This window comes from Mesocricetus auratus, unplaced genomic scaffold (genome assembly GCF_017639785.1).
Source record: "Mesocricetus auratus isolate SY011 unplaced genomic scaffold, BCM_Maur_2.0 Super-Scaffold_100006, whole genome shotgun sequence".
NCBI classification, from domain to species: domain Eukaryota; kingdom Metazoa; phylum Chordata; class Mammalia; order Rodentia; family Cricetidae; genus Mesocricetus; species Mesocricetus auratus.
This window is the reverse complement of record NW_024429190.1, coordinates 31,779,720-31,794,816: the sequence shown is the minus strand read 5'-3', so window position 1 is coordinate 31,794,816 and position 15,097 is coordinate 31,779,720. Positions and strand designations below refer to the sequence as shown.

The window sequence follows — 15,097 nt, the reverse complement described above, 5'->3', positions numbered from 1 at the left end:
TTTTTAAAAAGTTGCCTTCCAGGATTTTCTGCTGTGTGGATGATTCATGGTTCCCTTTTTTTTTTTTTTTTATTTCCCCTCAATTTTTAGATCATGAATCTGTTCAGTGGTGTTATGACAACTTCATTAACTACCGGTCCCTGATGTCTGCAGACAATGTACGCCAGCAGCTATCAAGAATTATGGACAGATTTAACTTGCCTCGTCGAAGTACTGATTTCACAAGCAGGGACTATTATATTAATATAAGAAAAGCATTGGTTACTGGGTATTTTATGCAGGTAAGCAGTTAGATCAGGATTCCATAATTAAGCATTCATGTAGTATTTGCTTTTTAGTAAGCCCACTAGTTTGGTTTGAATTGAAGAGTATGTATAAAAATAGGTTCTAAGCCAGGTGATATGCCTTTAATCCCAGCACTTGGGAGGCAGAGACAGGCAGATCTCTGTGAGTTCAAGGACAGCCTGGTCTACAAAGCAAGTTCTAGGGAAAACCCTGTTTCAAAAAACCAAAACAAAAAAGAAAATGGTTCTAAATATTGTCTAGTTTATTTGAATGAGTTAGTGCGTGCAGAATCATGTCTTATGTACCTGTATATGTGTATTATATACAAATAAGAATGTATATAATATTTAAATATATGCATATGCATATCAATGTGGGTGCTGGGAATCTTGCCTGTGTCTCCACATCTAAATAACTACTTTGTTTGTATTCCTACATCGTGCCCGTTGCTATTTATAAGTCATTTCTTAATTTTTCCTGCTTTTTAATTTAAATGTACTGTATTAACATTTTTTGGAAGTGAGATTTAAAAAAAAACCAGTTGAGTATCTTAAGTGCAACAGCCTCAAAGCTGTGTTCAGTAGCTAGAAGGAATCTAGATGTATTTGGTTTTATAATCTAAAACCAAAGGAGATTCTTGACGTATGTGACTTTGAATCAAAGTATCAAGAAAACGTAGGCTGGTTTTGTGAGAAAGGGTCTTACAAAAGGGTGATCTTGAACACCAGTGAACCCTTTACCTACCTTTTGCTTTTACCTCCCAGGTGTTGGGATTGCAGATATGTGTGGTCTGTAGCTTGGAAGAATGCTTATTGTAGTATAAGGTGAATAATATAGTCAGGAATTAATGCTTTTTCTCTAGACATAATCATATTCTCAATATTTAATATATAGCTAGCTTTTCCTTGGTGTTTCTTAAATTTGCTTTTGTTATCTCACAGACACACATATATGTATAAATCTTAAAAACAGAACTGTAGTATTTCAGCTCCTATTCTAGGAAGCACCATCAAATGTTACCTGGTACCTAGTAGTATTTATTTTATAAATATTTACTGAACGACTTAATGATTGACATTATGCAGGGTTCTAGAATTGGAAAGGCAAACACTCTTAACATGTGTTATTTGGTAGATGTTACATATCATCAGTATAAGTGTATTATTTGCAAAAGAAATATAGGAAAGAATCATGTAACCTCTGTCCATTCTTACCATTTTCTTTTCTTTGTCATTTGCTGTTTACTGTTCGCTTAGGTTTTTCTTCTTCACCTTAGTTATGAGTGTGGTGATACTTCCCTACTCTTTAGCTGGTATGTGGTCTTACAAAGCCCTGTCCAGACATGTCTAAGATAGGAAGGAACAGATAGTAGATAATAAATAAGCTGTGTGTACTCATCAGATCTGTCACAACCTTAGTTCTGCTTTCCCTGGTAACATGATAACAGCCATAAATGGGTATGCCTATGTTCAGAAAGATTTAGGAATACTGAAAATTGAATTTTATGGGACTTGGCTTTGTTTTACAAAACAACTTTTTGAAAATAACCTTTGAATAAAACTCAATATGAGGCTTTGGGGGGTGGCTCAGTGGACTCAGGTTCAATTCTTAGCACCCAGATAACAGTTAAAAAGTCTGTAATTCCAGTTTCAAGGGGATCCAGCACCCTCTTCTGCCCTCCTCGTGCAGCCACACATATGGTACACAAATATCCAGACAAAATGTGCATGTGTGTGCAAAACTCAAATGTTTTTAAGCCTGAATCTGCTTATTTTCTTGTAAATATCATACTATTTTGTAACTATCTCACTAGAAGCACTGTTATTACTGTTTTGGTTTCAGGTGGCGCATTTAGAACGAACAGGGCATTACTTAACTGTGAAAGATAACCAGGTGGTCCAGTTGCATCCCTCTACTGTGCTTGATCACAAGCCTGAATGGGTGCTTTATAATGAGTTTGTGCTGACAACCAAGAATTATATTCGGACATGTACAGATATTAAGCCAGAATGGTGAGCATGCTTTGTTTTCAATTTCACCTTTAGTGTTTTGCTGTGGGTAGAGTGTGACTCTGGTTGTAGTAGATACAGTCTTCTCTGCTTATTATATAGCTGGATCCTCCCAGCTAGATGTGTAAATTCCTATATAATCTGGGATTTACATGATATGGTGGATTTGTATATAGTATGATGGAGTTTTGGTCTTGGGGGAGGTGTGGGAATTTTGGTGTGGACAGAGACTTGGGATTTTCTTTGGTGATATTTTGTATAGTCTGGTTACAGCTGCTTATCTTATTTTTTTAATTAGTATCTTAAGTATTTTATTTGACCTTATTTATTTATTAAATCTTGGTATTTTGGACTTATGCAAAGATAAAAATTAAATCAAGTTGTATCTTAGCTAGCCTATTAGTTTCTAAAAATTATTACAACTGACTTCACTTTTTAGCAAAATGTCACCTTGCCCCCTTCCCCCCCAAGCACACCCAGCACTTTATAAGTTATGGAGATTTCTGCCCAGAGTGGACTGGAGGGCATTTGTGTTAGGTGCTGTCTCCTAGTAGTTTGCAGCTTCCATCCAGCACTGATGATGACTTTTACTCTTAAATGTGTAGAAAATTAGCATTTTACTCTCTTTTGCTGAGGAGAAAAATGTATAGTTAAGTCTTCATTATAGTTTTTAAAACATTGAGAATGAAGTCATTTCACTATCAAAATAGTTTGTGGGACATGTCACATTTCTGAAACCTTAAAATATGGACTAAAGTAGTATGGTCAGATGAAACACTTCAGAGCTTTGTATTATTTTCATATTATGTAATATATAAATAAATGTAAGTAAATATTTTGAAAATTCCGGTACTGTTTTCAAGTTGATAAATTCAACAGAAAATTCGTATTTTTACTAAACTGACATTTCTAAAAGTGTTTATAAAAATGTGGGTTTATATTTCTTATTGATCTGTTTTTGAACATAAGCTTTTATTTAGCAGTTATACAATTAATTCCTAACTCATTAGCAACTCTTGTACTTACTTGAAATCTTGATTTCACAACTTTCCCCCTCTTCTGGACAGGTTGGTGAAAATTGCCCCTCAATATTATGACATGAGCAATTTCCCACAGTGTGAGGCAAAGAGACAGTTGGACCGCATTATTGCCAAGCTTCAATCCAAGGAATATTCACAGTACTGAATTCAATGCTTAGAACTGAAGTTATTCAGAGGACAGCTTTAAAAGATGAATGAAGTCAAGTTCAAGTTGTGCTCTTCATGTTGGTTCAATAATGGCCTTTATTTGAAAGCTTTTTAATTTTTTCTTTACAGTAAATATTCCATTCTGATTTCATAAATTAAACATTTATGGCTCCCTTTTGTGTTGACACTGTAGCTCATACTGGAAAAGTCGATCAATGTTTTGCAGTTTATTGAAAGTAGTTCTATATATAACAATGTTACAAGCATTTCTTTAGAAATGGTTGAAAATGCTTCTAAAATGTGATTATCGACCATGGTATGCATGATCGTTGTAATTGTTGACATTCCTTTTAGAAGTTGTGAAATGTTACAACTTGTGCTTATGTAGACACAATCTTCTGTCTCCGTACAGAGGCACTGACTTCAATAAAGTCTATTTATACTAATCTTGGCCCAAGTCTTTTGGTATCTTTTATTCTAGTCTCTAAGTATAGCAGCTGCTTTCCTATGGGTTGGGACTTTTCTTTTCTTGTTGTAATTATACTGTTATTACATATTTAGCATTTTTCGAAAGGAGTGCTCCTTAGGTACAGTAGTCATTAAAGCCAGGTTTTAAGGAGTATAATGTAGCGCTTTGTTGGGTTAATCGGTATGCGATCTAATGGGATAAAGTGTGTAATAGTTTCTGAAATTGGATCCCCAGAGACAGAATAATGGAAGAATTGCTTTCTCCTCATTCTTCTTAAAGTTCATTTCATAAGGCTGATAATTTACTACCTTGTTAAATGCATTTTTGTCAGATCTTATTATACTCAGGTGAACAGTTTAAGAGCTCAAGCCCCAGCACATGTTTATTTGTATTGGATAGGAGGGAACAGTATTGTTGATCACCATTAGTTTACTAAATATTTAATGTTGGAAGCTTTTTATAGTGCAGTTTGTATAGTGTGTTAAAATAGACCCTCCTATTATCAGACAGCAGACAAACTAAAATCCTTTTGAAACCAAAAATGAGATGTTTGATGTGGCCAGTCAAAGATAACTGCAATAAATTTTTTTCACTTACAGACTATTATTATTGCTGTTATTATTAAAATTGGGTGTCCCTTTCTCTTTTTGTTTTGATTTTAGACAGGGTCTCACTATGAATTCCTGACTGTAACTCATTGTGTAGACCAGGCTGGCCTCAGAAATCACAATGGTTCTCTTCCCTCTGCCTGCCTCAGTGTTTTAAATATGAAAGACAAGTGTATAGTTGTGTTCTGTTGATGTGTCAGTTTCGGTCAATTGATTATAGAAACCTCATCAGAAAGATAAGGGCAAAACAAAACTGGCTCGTTGGCCTCAACAGTAAGGCAAAGTAAGAGTTATCTGCATAGAACTACTTGGCAGTCCTTTCTTAAGAAAAAAAAAAACAACTCTTAAATCAGCATTTCTAGCAGAACATACTAGGAGTCTGTGAGAAGTAGTACTCAGGTGTCCTAACAGCACTAGAATTCTCAGACTGGCTCATTTACTTCATAGAGAAGCTGATTAGGATTCCTTTTTGATTCTGGCTTATGCGCTCATTGTTCATCAGTCCTGGGAACTGATCTCAGATTATTAGGTTTGTTGACAAGTGTCTGCCTAATAAGATATCTCACTGGTGTAAAACAACATTTAAGCCATATGAAATGTAAAACCAGCAAGCTCAGTAGATACTTGTTGATTATGTTTTGCATATACTACTTATTAGAGGAACTGGAACTGGAGTCATTTTTTTCAGATTTTTATTGCTGCTGGTCCCCCACTTGGGTTTTGTGACCTACGAGTTTAAAGCTCCATAGGCAGCCATTGCACAAGGGTAAGTATTTAGCCTTGCCACCAGTAAGACAAGCATAATTGCAGATTATGGAAACTTGAGTTTTGCCTAATGTGAATTACCCGGGCATTTGAACTCAGCCTAGCAAAAGTATTCCTTGCTGTTCTCATTTTTGTTTGATAAGATAACCTGGGTGTTAAGTAAATGCCCTATACTTTGTTTTTAAATAATTTGTTTTTTCTCTTCAAAATTCTATAGACTCATTCATAACTAACAGATGGTAGTAATGGGGTTGTTGGAATATTGTGGACTGAATCTAGGGTCTGCTGCATCAGTAAGTTTCATACCAGACCAAGACTAGAATAGATTGAACCCGATTACAACTTAGAAATATAGGAAGACCACTTGTACAACTTGTTAATTTTGAGAGGGGAGAGAGGGGGGATGAGAAAAATGTGTGAATTACTGGCCAGATTCCAATGTAAGAGATCTTCCTCTTACTGTCTACCTTATGTTTTGAGATGGTGTCTTACTGAACCTGGGGAGCCCACTAATAGATATCCATTTATCAGTCCATCACCTTTCTCTGCCCTTTTGTGGCTAGGGTTGCAGATGAGTGCCAGTATGCTCTATTTGGATGTGATTTTTGAGCATATGAACTCAGATCTTTATCCTTGATTGGCAGGTACTTGACTGACTAGTGTAATTCCTTGTGTAAGTGCTCTATACCATTGCTAGCTCCAGGAGGCATTGTGTGACGCTGTCTCTAAAAGTAGACTGATACTGTCCAGGACCATCTCAGTGTAATATGGTGCCAGGTGTAAGGAACATGGTTAGAAAAGGATACCCAAGGCGGAATCAATGAAGATTAGACAAGTGGCCTGGAGGGGTGGCTCAGAGGTTAAGAGCACTGCTCTTCCATAGGTCCTGAGTTCAGTTACCAGCAACATCAGGTGGCACACAACTATGTGTAATGACATCTGGTGCCCTCTTCTGGCAAGTAGGCATATATACAGACAGAACACTATACATGGGGACCAGAAAGGAGGAAGGGGGAACTGGGATTGGAATGTAAAAAAAGAAATTGGCAAAAAAATTGATAAAATAAAAAATACATAAATGTTTTTAAAAGGCAAAGTGTTAAAGTCACAGGAGAGGGAAGCCAGTAAGCAGCAGAGTGAATATTAAGTATGAACCATTGGGGTCATCCACCTCTTTTCATATGTCTTACATTCCTAGATGATTAGTAGCATTCTTGCTAGCATGGTTTTTAAAGTCCTGCTTTATTATAATTTAAATGTAGGAGACTGCCTTACATAGTTTGATAGTTAGGCAAATACATAGTAGTGATTATAGTACACAGCAATTTTTCATTGCCCCTCCAAATTATTGTCTCTGTTCCTATTCTCATCAACCATTGTACTTTTCTGTTTTTTGTTTTGCCCTTTAACAGGATCATAAGTGGAATTCACTTTTATATCTTGTTTATTTTTTTAAGATTCAAAATGTATCAGTGTTATTGTTACATACCATATAGAAGTTAGAAGTTTGGGTTTCTAATGTTAGGTATTTATGGGTCTATGGGGATATCGTCTTCATTCCTCTTGAGTTAAGCTTAATTTAGGTCACATGTCACTTTGAAAACTGTTATTTTCAGATGTTACTCTATTTTGCTACAGGTTTGTCAGATTTCATAATTACCCATTTTTCTCAAATTTGAGAGGTGAAAACAAAAAGTAAAACATTGTAGCAAATGCCCATTACAGTGCAAACTACCATGGCTAAGGCTGTGAATTAGAAGAGCTTTGAACTTAAATATCTGGTTTTTAGCTAGCCAGCTAGTTTAGGTTTGAAGTAGAGGTTATGTATTTGGTTTTTAGCTAGCTTAGGTTTGAGATAGAGGTGATAGGCAGGTGACCAGTGGGGTCAGATGCAGACTGCCATGTGTATGGGTGACCCTCAAGAGGTGTGTTTAGATAGTCATTTGAACATTTAGGAGGGAGCTCACAGTTTTCTAAACATGTACAAGTTTATGATCTGATCTCCGTGAAGTCCAGTATGTAAGTTTGGGCCCATGCCTGACCTTGTACAGTGACATCTCATTTTTCAGTTTGCTAGCATTCCTTACATACTGTCATCAATTATCTGACCTGTTGGGTTTGTAGAGGTTTCTTAAAATAAAACTTGCAAACGTTAATTTTTTAAAATTTGTGTATGTTTGTCAAATTCCCTAGGGCAGACTTTATGGTCAGTTTTAAACTAGCCATCAAGAGTGCTGGAAACCAAACTCATGACCCCTTCAAGAACAGTTGGGTTCTTAATTATTGATCTGTCTCCAGCTCCCAGTAGGCTTTTAAAGAGCTACATGAGGTAACATTGAGACCAAGACGTGAACAACACTTCTGAGGGGAAAAAATTTATTAATGTTCCTGTAAAGCACTCTCTTGAAGTCACATTTGAGAGAAGTAGAACTGAGACCAAACCTGATTGACTTGAATAGCCACACTTAGATCATGGTGAAGAAGGTGTGTATAAATGTGAATGAGTTATGTAGCCTGGGACCTGAAAGCAATGTGAAGGCCACCTCATGTGAAGTGAATTTAGAGTTTAATCATAGATTCATTGTGCTCAGGTGTGTGTGGCTTCTACAATACATAGATTTTTTGTATCCCGTGTGGTCCTGTGATACTTGATTGGGGGCATTCAGGTTAGTACTTGGGGATTTGCTGCCTCCAGAAATAATTGGGCATCTTAAAGGAGAAATTTTGCTTTACTCAAATCTGAAAAGAGCATAGTGAATTAAGATGTGGCTACTTTAGGGGATGCCTGAGCCCCCCTCGTGAATTGTAGTTTAATGCTTAGTATTAACTGCATGTCAGTTTAGATTGCACAACTGTTGCCAAGGTAAGGCACCAGAAAATATCATAGGTCTTTGGATATCACTGTTCAGTGCCTTAACAGGGAACCTTGTATTTCATCCAGGGGACAATTGACCAGTGCTTTAAAAAACAAAGCACAGTCTCAGAGAAACACATTCATTTTTGTACAGTTACTTTTAGAGAGTGGTTAGATTTTTTTTTTAACCTCTGATTCTTTATAGTGAGAATGCAGTTTTAGTATTCTTTTCCATGTATAATCTAAACACACACTGAAGATTACTTGAAAAAAATAAAATTCTTAACTATATTTTGGTGTTTTATGTAACATAGTTCCTAAGCTTAATTATATTCTCATGAAACTGTACTTGAGATTGGTTTACAATTCAATTTTTTCTTTTTTTTTACACCTAAAGAGCTGACTTTGAAGGCACTCACTAAGCTTTAAATGGGTCACCTGTACCTTCCTAGAGGAATTTTATTTTCTTAGTGTATTAGGAGGTTTTACAAAGAGTGGCTGCTTTGACAGTGTCTCTGGTGGATTGGTAAAAGTTAGTTTGATGGGGCCGGGGAAGTCTTTGAAACTCCAACTTCCCACATTTGTCTTAACAGAGATTTGCTGGCGGATTGGTGTCTTTTGGTAGAGTACAGTATAGGCCGCGCTTGAGGAGCAGATTTTATCACCATACAGGATTGCAGGTTTAGAGAAAGCATAGTGGGAGGAAAGAAAACAATCAAGTAGTGATGATTGTTGCCAGGACCTAGCATTTCAGATCAGAACTGAGTGGCTCACAGCCCCAGGGCAGAGGACTTTTCCCCCTGGTTTTGGAAGAAGTGGAACTAAGACCATCAGTGCTCAGCCATGCCTGGTCTGTACAGCTTGGTGCTGTTGACCTGGGTTATAGAGTACCAGGCCTTGAACTGCCAGCTTCCAGGTTGTGGTGCTCGCTATAAAAGGTGGATGTATAGTGTTGGCAGTTCTGTAGGCTTGGCTTTGTAACCCCAGCTGGACCCTAACTTGTCAGTACTCTTTCTGCTGCTGGGATTATAGGTCTCCCACCTTGCCCATCTCTCAAGTGTACTTTTCCACTCTGGCATACTAGACCCAAGAAGAGAACATGGAAGAACAGAGCAGATCTGGGTCCTTCACTGCAAAGGTTGGATGAAGTAGGGTTTTTATTATGAGATTTAAATTTTTTCCTGTGTGTGAATGTTTGCGCATGTGCACTATGCCTGGTGCTCTCAGGAGTTAGGGATGGTTTTGAGCTACCACTTTTGTGCTGGGAACTGAATGCAGGTCCTCTGGAAGAGCAGCCAGTGCTCTAACTAATGAGCCATCTTTCCAGCCCCAAGGTGGGTTGTGTAAAGCCAGTGGTTGCCTTCCTTATTCTAGTAGGTTTCAGTACTGACACTCTTGATGGTGCTAGTGGGCAGTCTGCATCTGAGCATGCTTGCTCCTAAGTTGTGGGTTAGAAACCTTGCATGATAAACTTCTGCTTGTCCACACCAACTGCCTTGTGTTGAGACCGGGAGCCATCCTGATGATGCCTTTGTTATTTTTTCTATCTCTGGACTTGGAGATTTGAAATTCAGAGCAGTTTTCCTCTGCTAGCCCGTAAGAGCTATATTTTAAGAATGTCCCTGGTATCACACCAAACCCAGCATGCCGTAGTTTTTCAGCAAATGTTTTTACCTCTTTTTACCTTTAGATTAATGTCTTAGATGAACATACAGAAATGGGCCACATGGCTTTTAAAAAATTATTTTGTGTGTGCATCCATTGCAATGGCACAATTCTACTGTATGGGTCTTAGAGATCAGACTCAGGTTACCTTTGCTACAAGAGCTTGGACCCACTGATCCTCATTGTGACTTTTCTTTTATGCATTGTTATTTTTTAAATTTATTTTCTTTCCCTCGTGCCCTCTGGGGGTTCCCCCACCCCACAGATCTATTAAAATGAAACTGCTATGACTTTGTTTTATGGGTGGTTCTTTTCCTTTTGTGGTGATGGAACTCTGCCTTCTACATCCTCTTTCATCTACTAAGCTAGAAACTGGGCTGACTGAGAACTGAGCTAGAATGAGGTAGGTGATCTGACCAGATAGAACTTCCCAAATAGACAGAGCTAGCTTTAAATTAACCCCATGCTCTTTTGACAGTGACCTGGACAATAGTCTTGTGGCTTTCTAGAACCATTTCCTCATTTACCGAGGGTATCTGACTGATCAGCACCCACGGGTGGGGAAGGGGGCACCCTAACTGACAGTTTCCTTCACCATTGCAGATGGAGCTAAAGAAGCAGTACTTGTGGAGTGTAAGTGAAGCCTAGACTTGGAAATGTGTTTTGTGGTGTGTCAGAGGTCACAGTAAGTCCCAACTCTTAGGGTTCTTAGTTGAAGTCTCTACAGTAGGGAAAAAAAAACAAAGCAAAAAAAAAAAAACAACCAACTTTTCTGGAGGGAGGGAGGTGTGTGTTTCTGGCCAGATTTTATCTACTTAGTAATTGGGAGTATTGTCAGCCTTCTGCTCGTATTGCTGACTTATTTCTGGCCACTAGTGCTCTGAAATCTTCTCAAAGCCATTGGGTTTCCTGTAGAATCTCTGAGGTCTGCTCCTTTTCTTTTTGTGGTTAACTGTTTTTACTTAAGCTGTTCATTAGAAAACATTGAAAGTAAGAGTAAAATGTCATTTCACCACCCGTGTTCCTTTTTTGTCCAAGTAATTATCTGGTTTCTGGCTACAGCATTGCTACCCTGGCTTTTACAGTTGATACACTAAAACATTTGTGATAAACTCTTAGTATTGAGGAAAGCCTGGACTTTTTGGTGGGGGGTTAAAGGAAATAGGATGGCAGGCTACAAAATGGTGTTGTCATAACTTATCAGTGGGTGGTAAATAGGGTAGTTGCCTTCTGACACCATTTGAGTGAAGGCAGTTTAATTGCCTGGGTTCTCTTTAGATAAGCCCTTGGGATCCACCATCAGATGTGTGAATGCTAAAGTATTTTTATTTCAGATTTGATTTCCCCATAAGTTCCACTTTACATCAAAAGTTTCTTGGGAAGTGTCTCACTGTATTCATTTCTGGGAAATTTAAACCTAGAGTTGTTGGGAAATCCAGTGACTATAAAAGTTGGGGACGTGAAAATACAGTTGGTGGTTTACTCTGATATGACTGCTAATACTGTTAAAACAACTAGACAATTCATAATATGAGTTTGTAGGGTTTCTAATCTGTTACTTCTTGGAGGCATGCCCTAGTGGCTGAAGGTTCAGCTTCTAAGTATATCATATTCACACTTTCAGCCTTATTGCTTCTGTGGCATAAACAATAAACAGTCAAACAAACCCCTAAGCATTTTCTGAGATACTCAGAAAGGCTGTAGCCATTTGGGCTAATTTTTGCATGGTTTGTCAACTCAGATTTTCTACTAGGTTAAAAATCCATTTTGGTTTTACTGGTGGTGAGTTTTATCCTCTGAGTCAACCTTTCTGCTGTTTAAAAAAAAGTTTTTACTTCTGTAGTCATGTGACCACAAGACTCTGGCTCCCTGAGTTTTAAGATGATATTGTGTGTTTTGTTTTTGTGGAATGGAAGGGCCACATTAGTGGGGAATGCCTTTGCAATTAAGATTAACTGTCCTAGAATTGTTCAAGAGTCATTGACTTCAAACCTTCATTTTCCTCTTAAAAAACAAGTCCTAGACATAAAAGTTGTTCAATGAAGGTCGTTGAGATTGTTACTTATTTCTTTATTCCAAAGGAGGACAGGCTCTCTGTACATAGCACATTCCTGATGCCTTTTTACTTTTAAATCCTGTGTGATCTCCCCAGTTTACCCAAAGTTTTTTTTTTATTAGATTCTTTATCTTATGTGCATTTTGCTTCCATGTGCATTAAGTGCATGTTTGGTCCCTGCAGGGCCTGGAAGAGGGCATTGAATCCCCCAAACTAGAGATGCAGGGAACCACTATGTGTTGGGAATTGGACTTAGGTCCTCTACAAGACCAACAAGTGCTCATTGCTGGTGAGCTATGTCTCCAGGCCATAACAATTCTTCTTTAGCTGGGTGTGCTTGTGCAAGGCTTTAATCCCAGTAGAGGCCTGTGTCTCTGAGTTAAAAGTTAACCTGATCTTCAGAGACCCAGTCTTCTCCCCTCAAAAATGTTATTTTTGAACTGTACAAGTGGCATGAAGATAAACAATGTAAAGTGTGGTACCATTTTAATGATTTAACTGGTGACAGTATAAGCCTTTGGTAATTGTAGATTGTCACTTTCTAATTATGAGATTAGCTTCTGATAAGACTGTAACATCTTGGTTCTTTACAACTAGAGACAAAATTCCCGTGTTTTTCTTTAATTTGCAGGTAGGTAATAACATACCGGTATAGTGATTATCTTAAGGGAAAGTCTGATCTCTGGGATAAGTTTCCAGTTTGGTTGTACCTCTTCTATTTGGACACTTAGTGTGGTATGGACACCATGCTAAACACTTACCACTTGCTGTTCATTATAGCCCAGATGAGACAAGAGAACACTGAGAAGGTATGTTACCATGATGTAGGCACTCAGTTACAGCTCTTGGGAGCACTCTAGGGTTCACAATGCCAACAACTTAGTCTGTACATCGTGCTGTGTTCCATGCTTGACCCCACCAGTGCAGACATACTTACCGTTGGAATTTCAGTCACCAGTCAGCTCCACTGTGCACTGTGCAGCTCCGAGTGTTTTGGTGTAAGGATCCTTTCGGGTTGTCTTCTAAGTTGGTGACAGTCATTGGCCATTCCTACTTCATCTTTAAATCACGAGACAGGATTGAGGTCATAGCACTCTGCTGTCTAATGAATTATTTGTACAGACTAAGACAGATAAATATTGATGTGTTCAGATGAGTGAAAGTTTAGTAAGCTTCCCCTGACATAACTGACATACTTGGACAGATTGATTTTCAGTCCTTTGGCAAATCTCACATGAGTTCTGTGGGCATAATTAAGTGGGGTGATAACCACCTCTTATTTTCCTTCCCCTGGTGAATGACACCCAGTGGTCAGGCTTTCAGATCAGAAAAGTGAAAACAAATTCTCAGCCTCCTGTTTCAGTCTCCACTAAAAGTGGGTGAATCATTGAGCCAGGGGCCAACTGGGGAGGGTGTGGTGGGCTTGGCTGCATCTGAGCTGGCCCCTACAGCCCAGCGCGGGGCATGGATAACTGCTGGACATATTCTTTCCTGTTTGTTATAGAAGTCACATTCATGTCTCATCCTGAGTTGCAGAAGTCAGTATGGCACCGACTTTCTCCACTGGAGAGGCAGGAGAGATGCACACTAGAGGTTTTTGAGGAATGTTTTTGAAATGGCCACATTTTCCTCCAGCCATTCACAGAACAGTCTTTGAGCTGAGAAATGATGTGCTTGTTTTTTGTTCAGGTGTGTGCATACAAAAGAAACTCTCCAAAAACTAGTCCGTGGAGGAGAATCAGAAGGTGGGCCAGGCTTGAAAAGAGTCTCGGGCTGGTGTTCACAGTGGGCAGAGTTGCTCAGAACTGTTCCGTTGGGTTTTCTGCTTGAATTCACCTATGTGTACTGACACCTAATCCAGTTATGAATTAATTTCTATCTTGATGCTGTGAGGATTATTGTGTTTTGAATGTTGTGCAAGTTTCCCCTGTGGTAGGCATTGCTCTTCTCCAGGTCTTTCTGGTTTAAGACTAGTTATGACTGAGGACTGACCTGAGAACTTGCCTAGAGGAAACCTAAAAGGACAATCCATGTAGTATTCATCAAGCTCCCCCCACTATGGCAGTGTTTCAGAAAAGGTGCCAGACAGTAGAACTCCTAGCTGACCCAAGATGGAGGTGAGCATCAAATGGACTGAGCTGGTGGGAACGATGGAGACCCGAGAGCCGTTGTTACTTAGTAACTCAGCAGGTCTTGAGGGCTGTAGTACACATACAGATCTTGCCAGATACAGTTAAAGAGGTGCATGGTGAGGGCGGAGTTGTCCGTTGTGAGATTTTTGTTTGGTTTTGGTTTTTTGAGATAGGGTCTCTTCATAGCCCAGGCTATTCTAGAACTTAGTATGTAGACCAGGCTGGCTTTAAACATGGAGGTCCACCTGTCTTGGCTTCTGAAGTGCTGTGGGTTTTGTATAAGGTGAAAGATAACTTTCTGATTTTGATATCCTGCAAGTGGATAGTCAATTTTACCAGCTCCGTTTGTTGACTAGGCTGACATTTTTCTGCTTGTACTTTTGTTGCCTTTGTCGGGAGTTAGATGGCCACACATAGCTTTGTTGGTTCTACTTCTGGGCCTATTCCATAGACCTGTTTTCATGTCAGTACCAGGTTATTTGAGAGCAGCATTCCAAACTGTATGGTATATCATTTATTATGTATTATGAATCCTCCATTTATTATTTATCTATATTTACCTTGATGAATTTCTGTGTGTGAGTGGGAAGTAAAAGATTTGCTAGCATTTTAGGAACTACTCCTCAGTGTGGTTCAAACTGGTTCTCACTCCAGAAGTTTGTACCCAAAGCTTGGTATGCCAAAAAGAGTACACAGTTGAGAACCATGGAGTGAAGAAGTTATGGGCTTGGCTTCAAATTATGGATCCACTGGGGAGATCACTTGACATCTTGTAGATTTGTACTTCGTTGAGTGGGTATATAGCTCCCTCAGGTTTGTATTAAGCAAGAAAGCACTTAATAGCATAACCCCTAGCCCCCATCAAGTGTTCAGTAAGTTTCTATGACTTGTTTTAAATGAGTTAGAGCAGGAAGGAATGCCTCTAATTTTGCCATTTTGCTCTTGTCCCCTCTGCTTTCCTTTGCTTTTGATGCAGTGCTTGGGGGTCAAACATGGAGCTCTGAACAGGCTAGGCAAGCAGTCTGTCCCTTATCTGCATCCTGGACCAATATCTGTTTGAGTGATGA

General features: G+C 38.8%; 1 protein-coding gene across 1 annotated transcript in view; it reads left to right on the top strand.

Annotated features, from left to right (window-relative positions):
• The window catches only part of Dhx15 (DEAH-box helicase 15), a 38,273-nt gene extending 34,346 nt beyond the window's left edge, over nucleotides 1-3,927 (top strand). Inside the window, exons 12-14 of the mRNA XM_005068778.4 lie at nucleotides 91-281; nucleotides 2,128-2,297; nucleotides 3,362-3,927. Coding sequence (XP_005068835.1) covers nucleotides 91-281; nucleotides 2,128-2,297; nucleotides 3,362-3,479 — 479 coding nt within the window. The 3' untranslated portion in view covers nucleotides 3,480-3,927. The remainder of the gene's footprint in view (nucleotides 1-90; nucleotides 282-2,127; nucleotides 2,298-3,361) is intronic.
• Nucleotides 3,928-15,097: the final 11,170 nt, after the last annotated feature.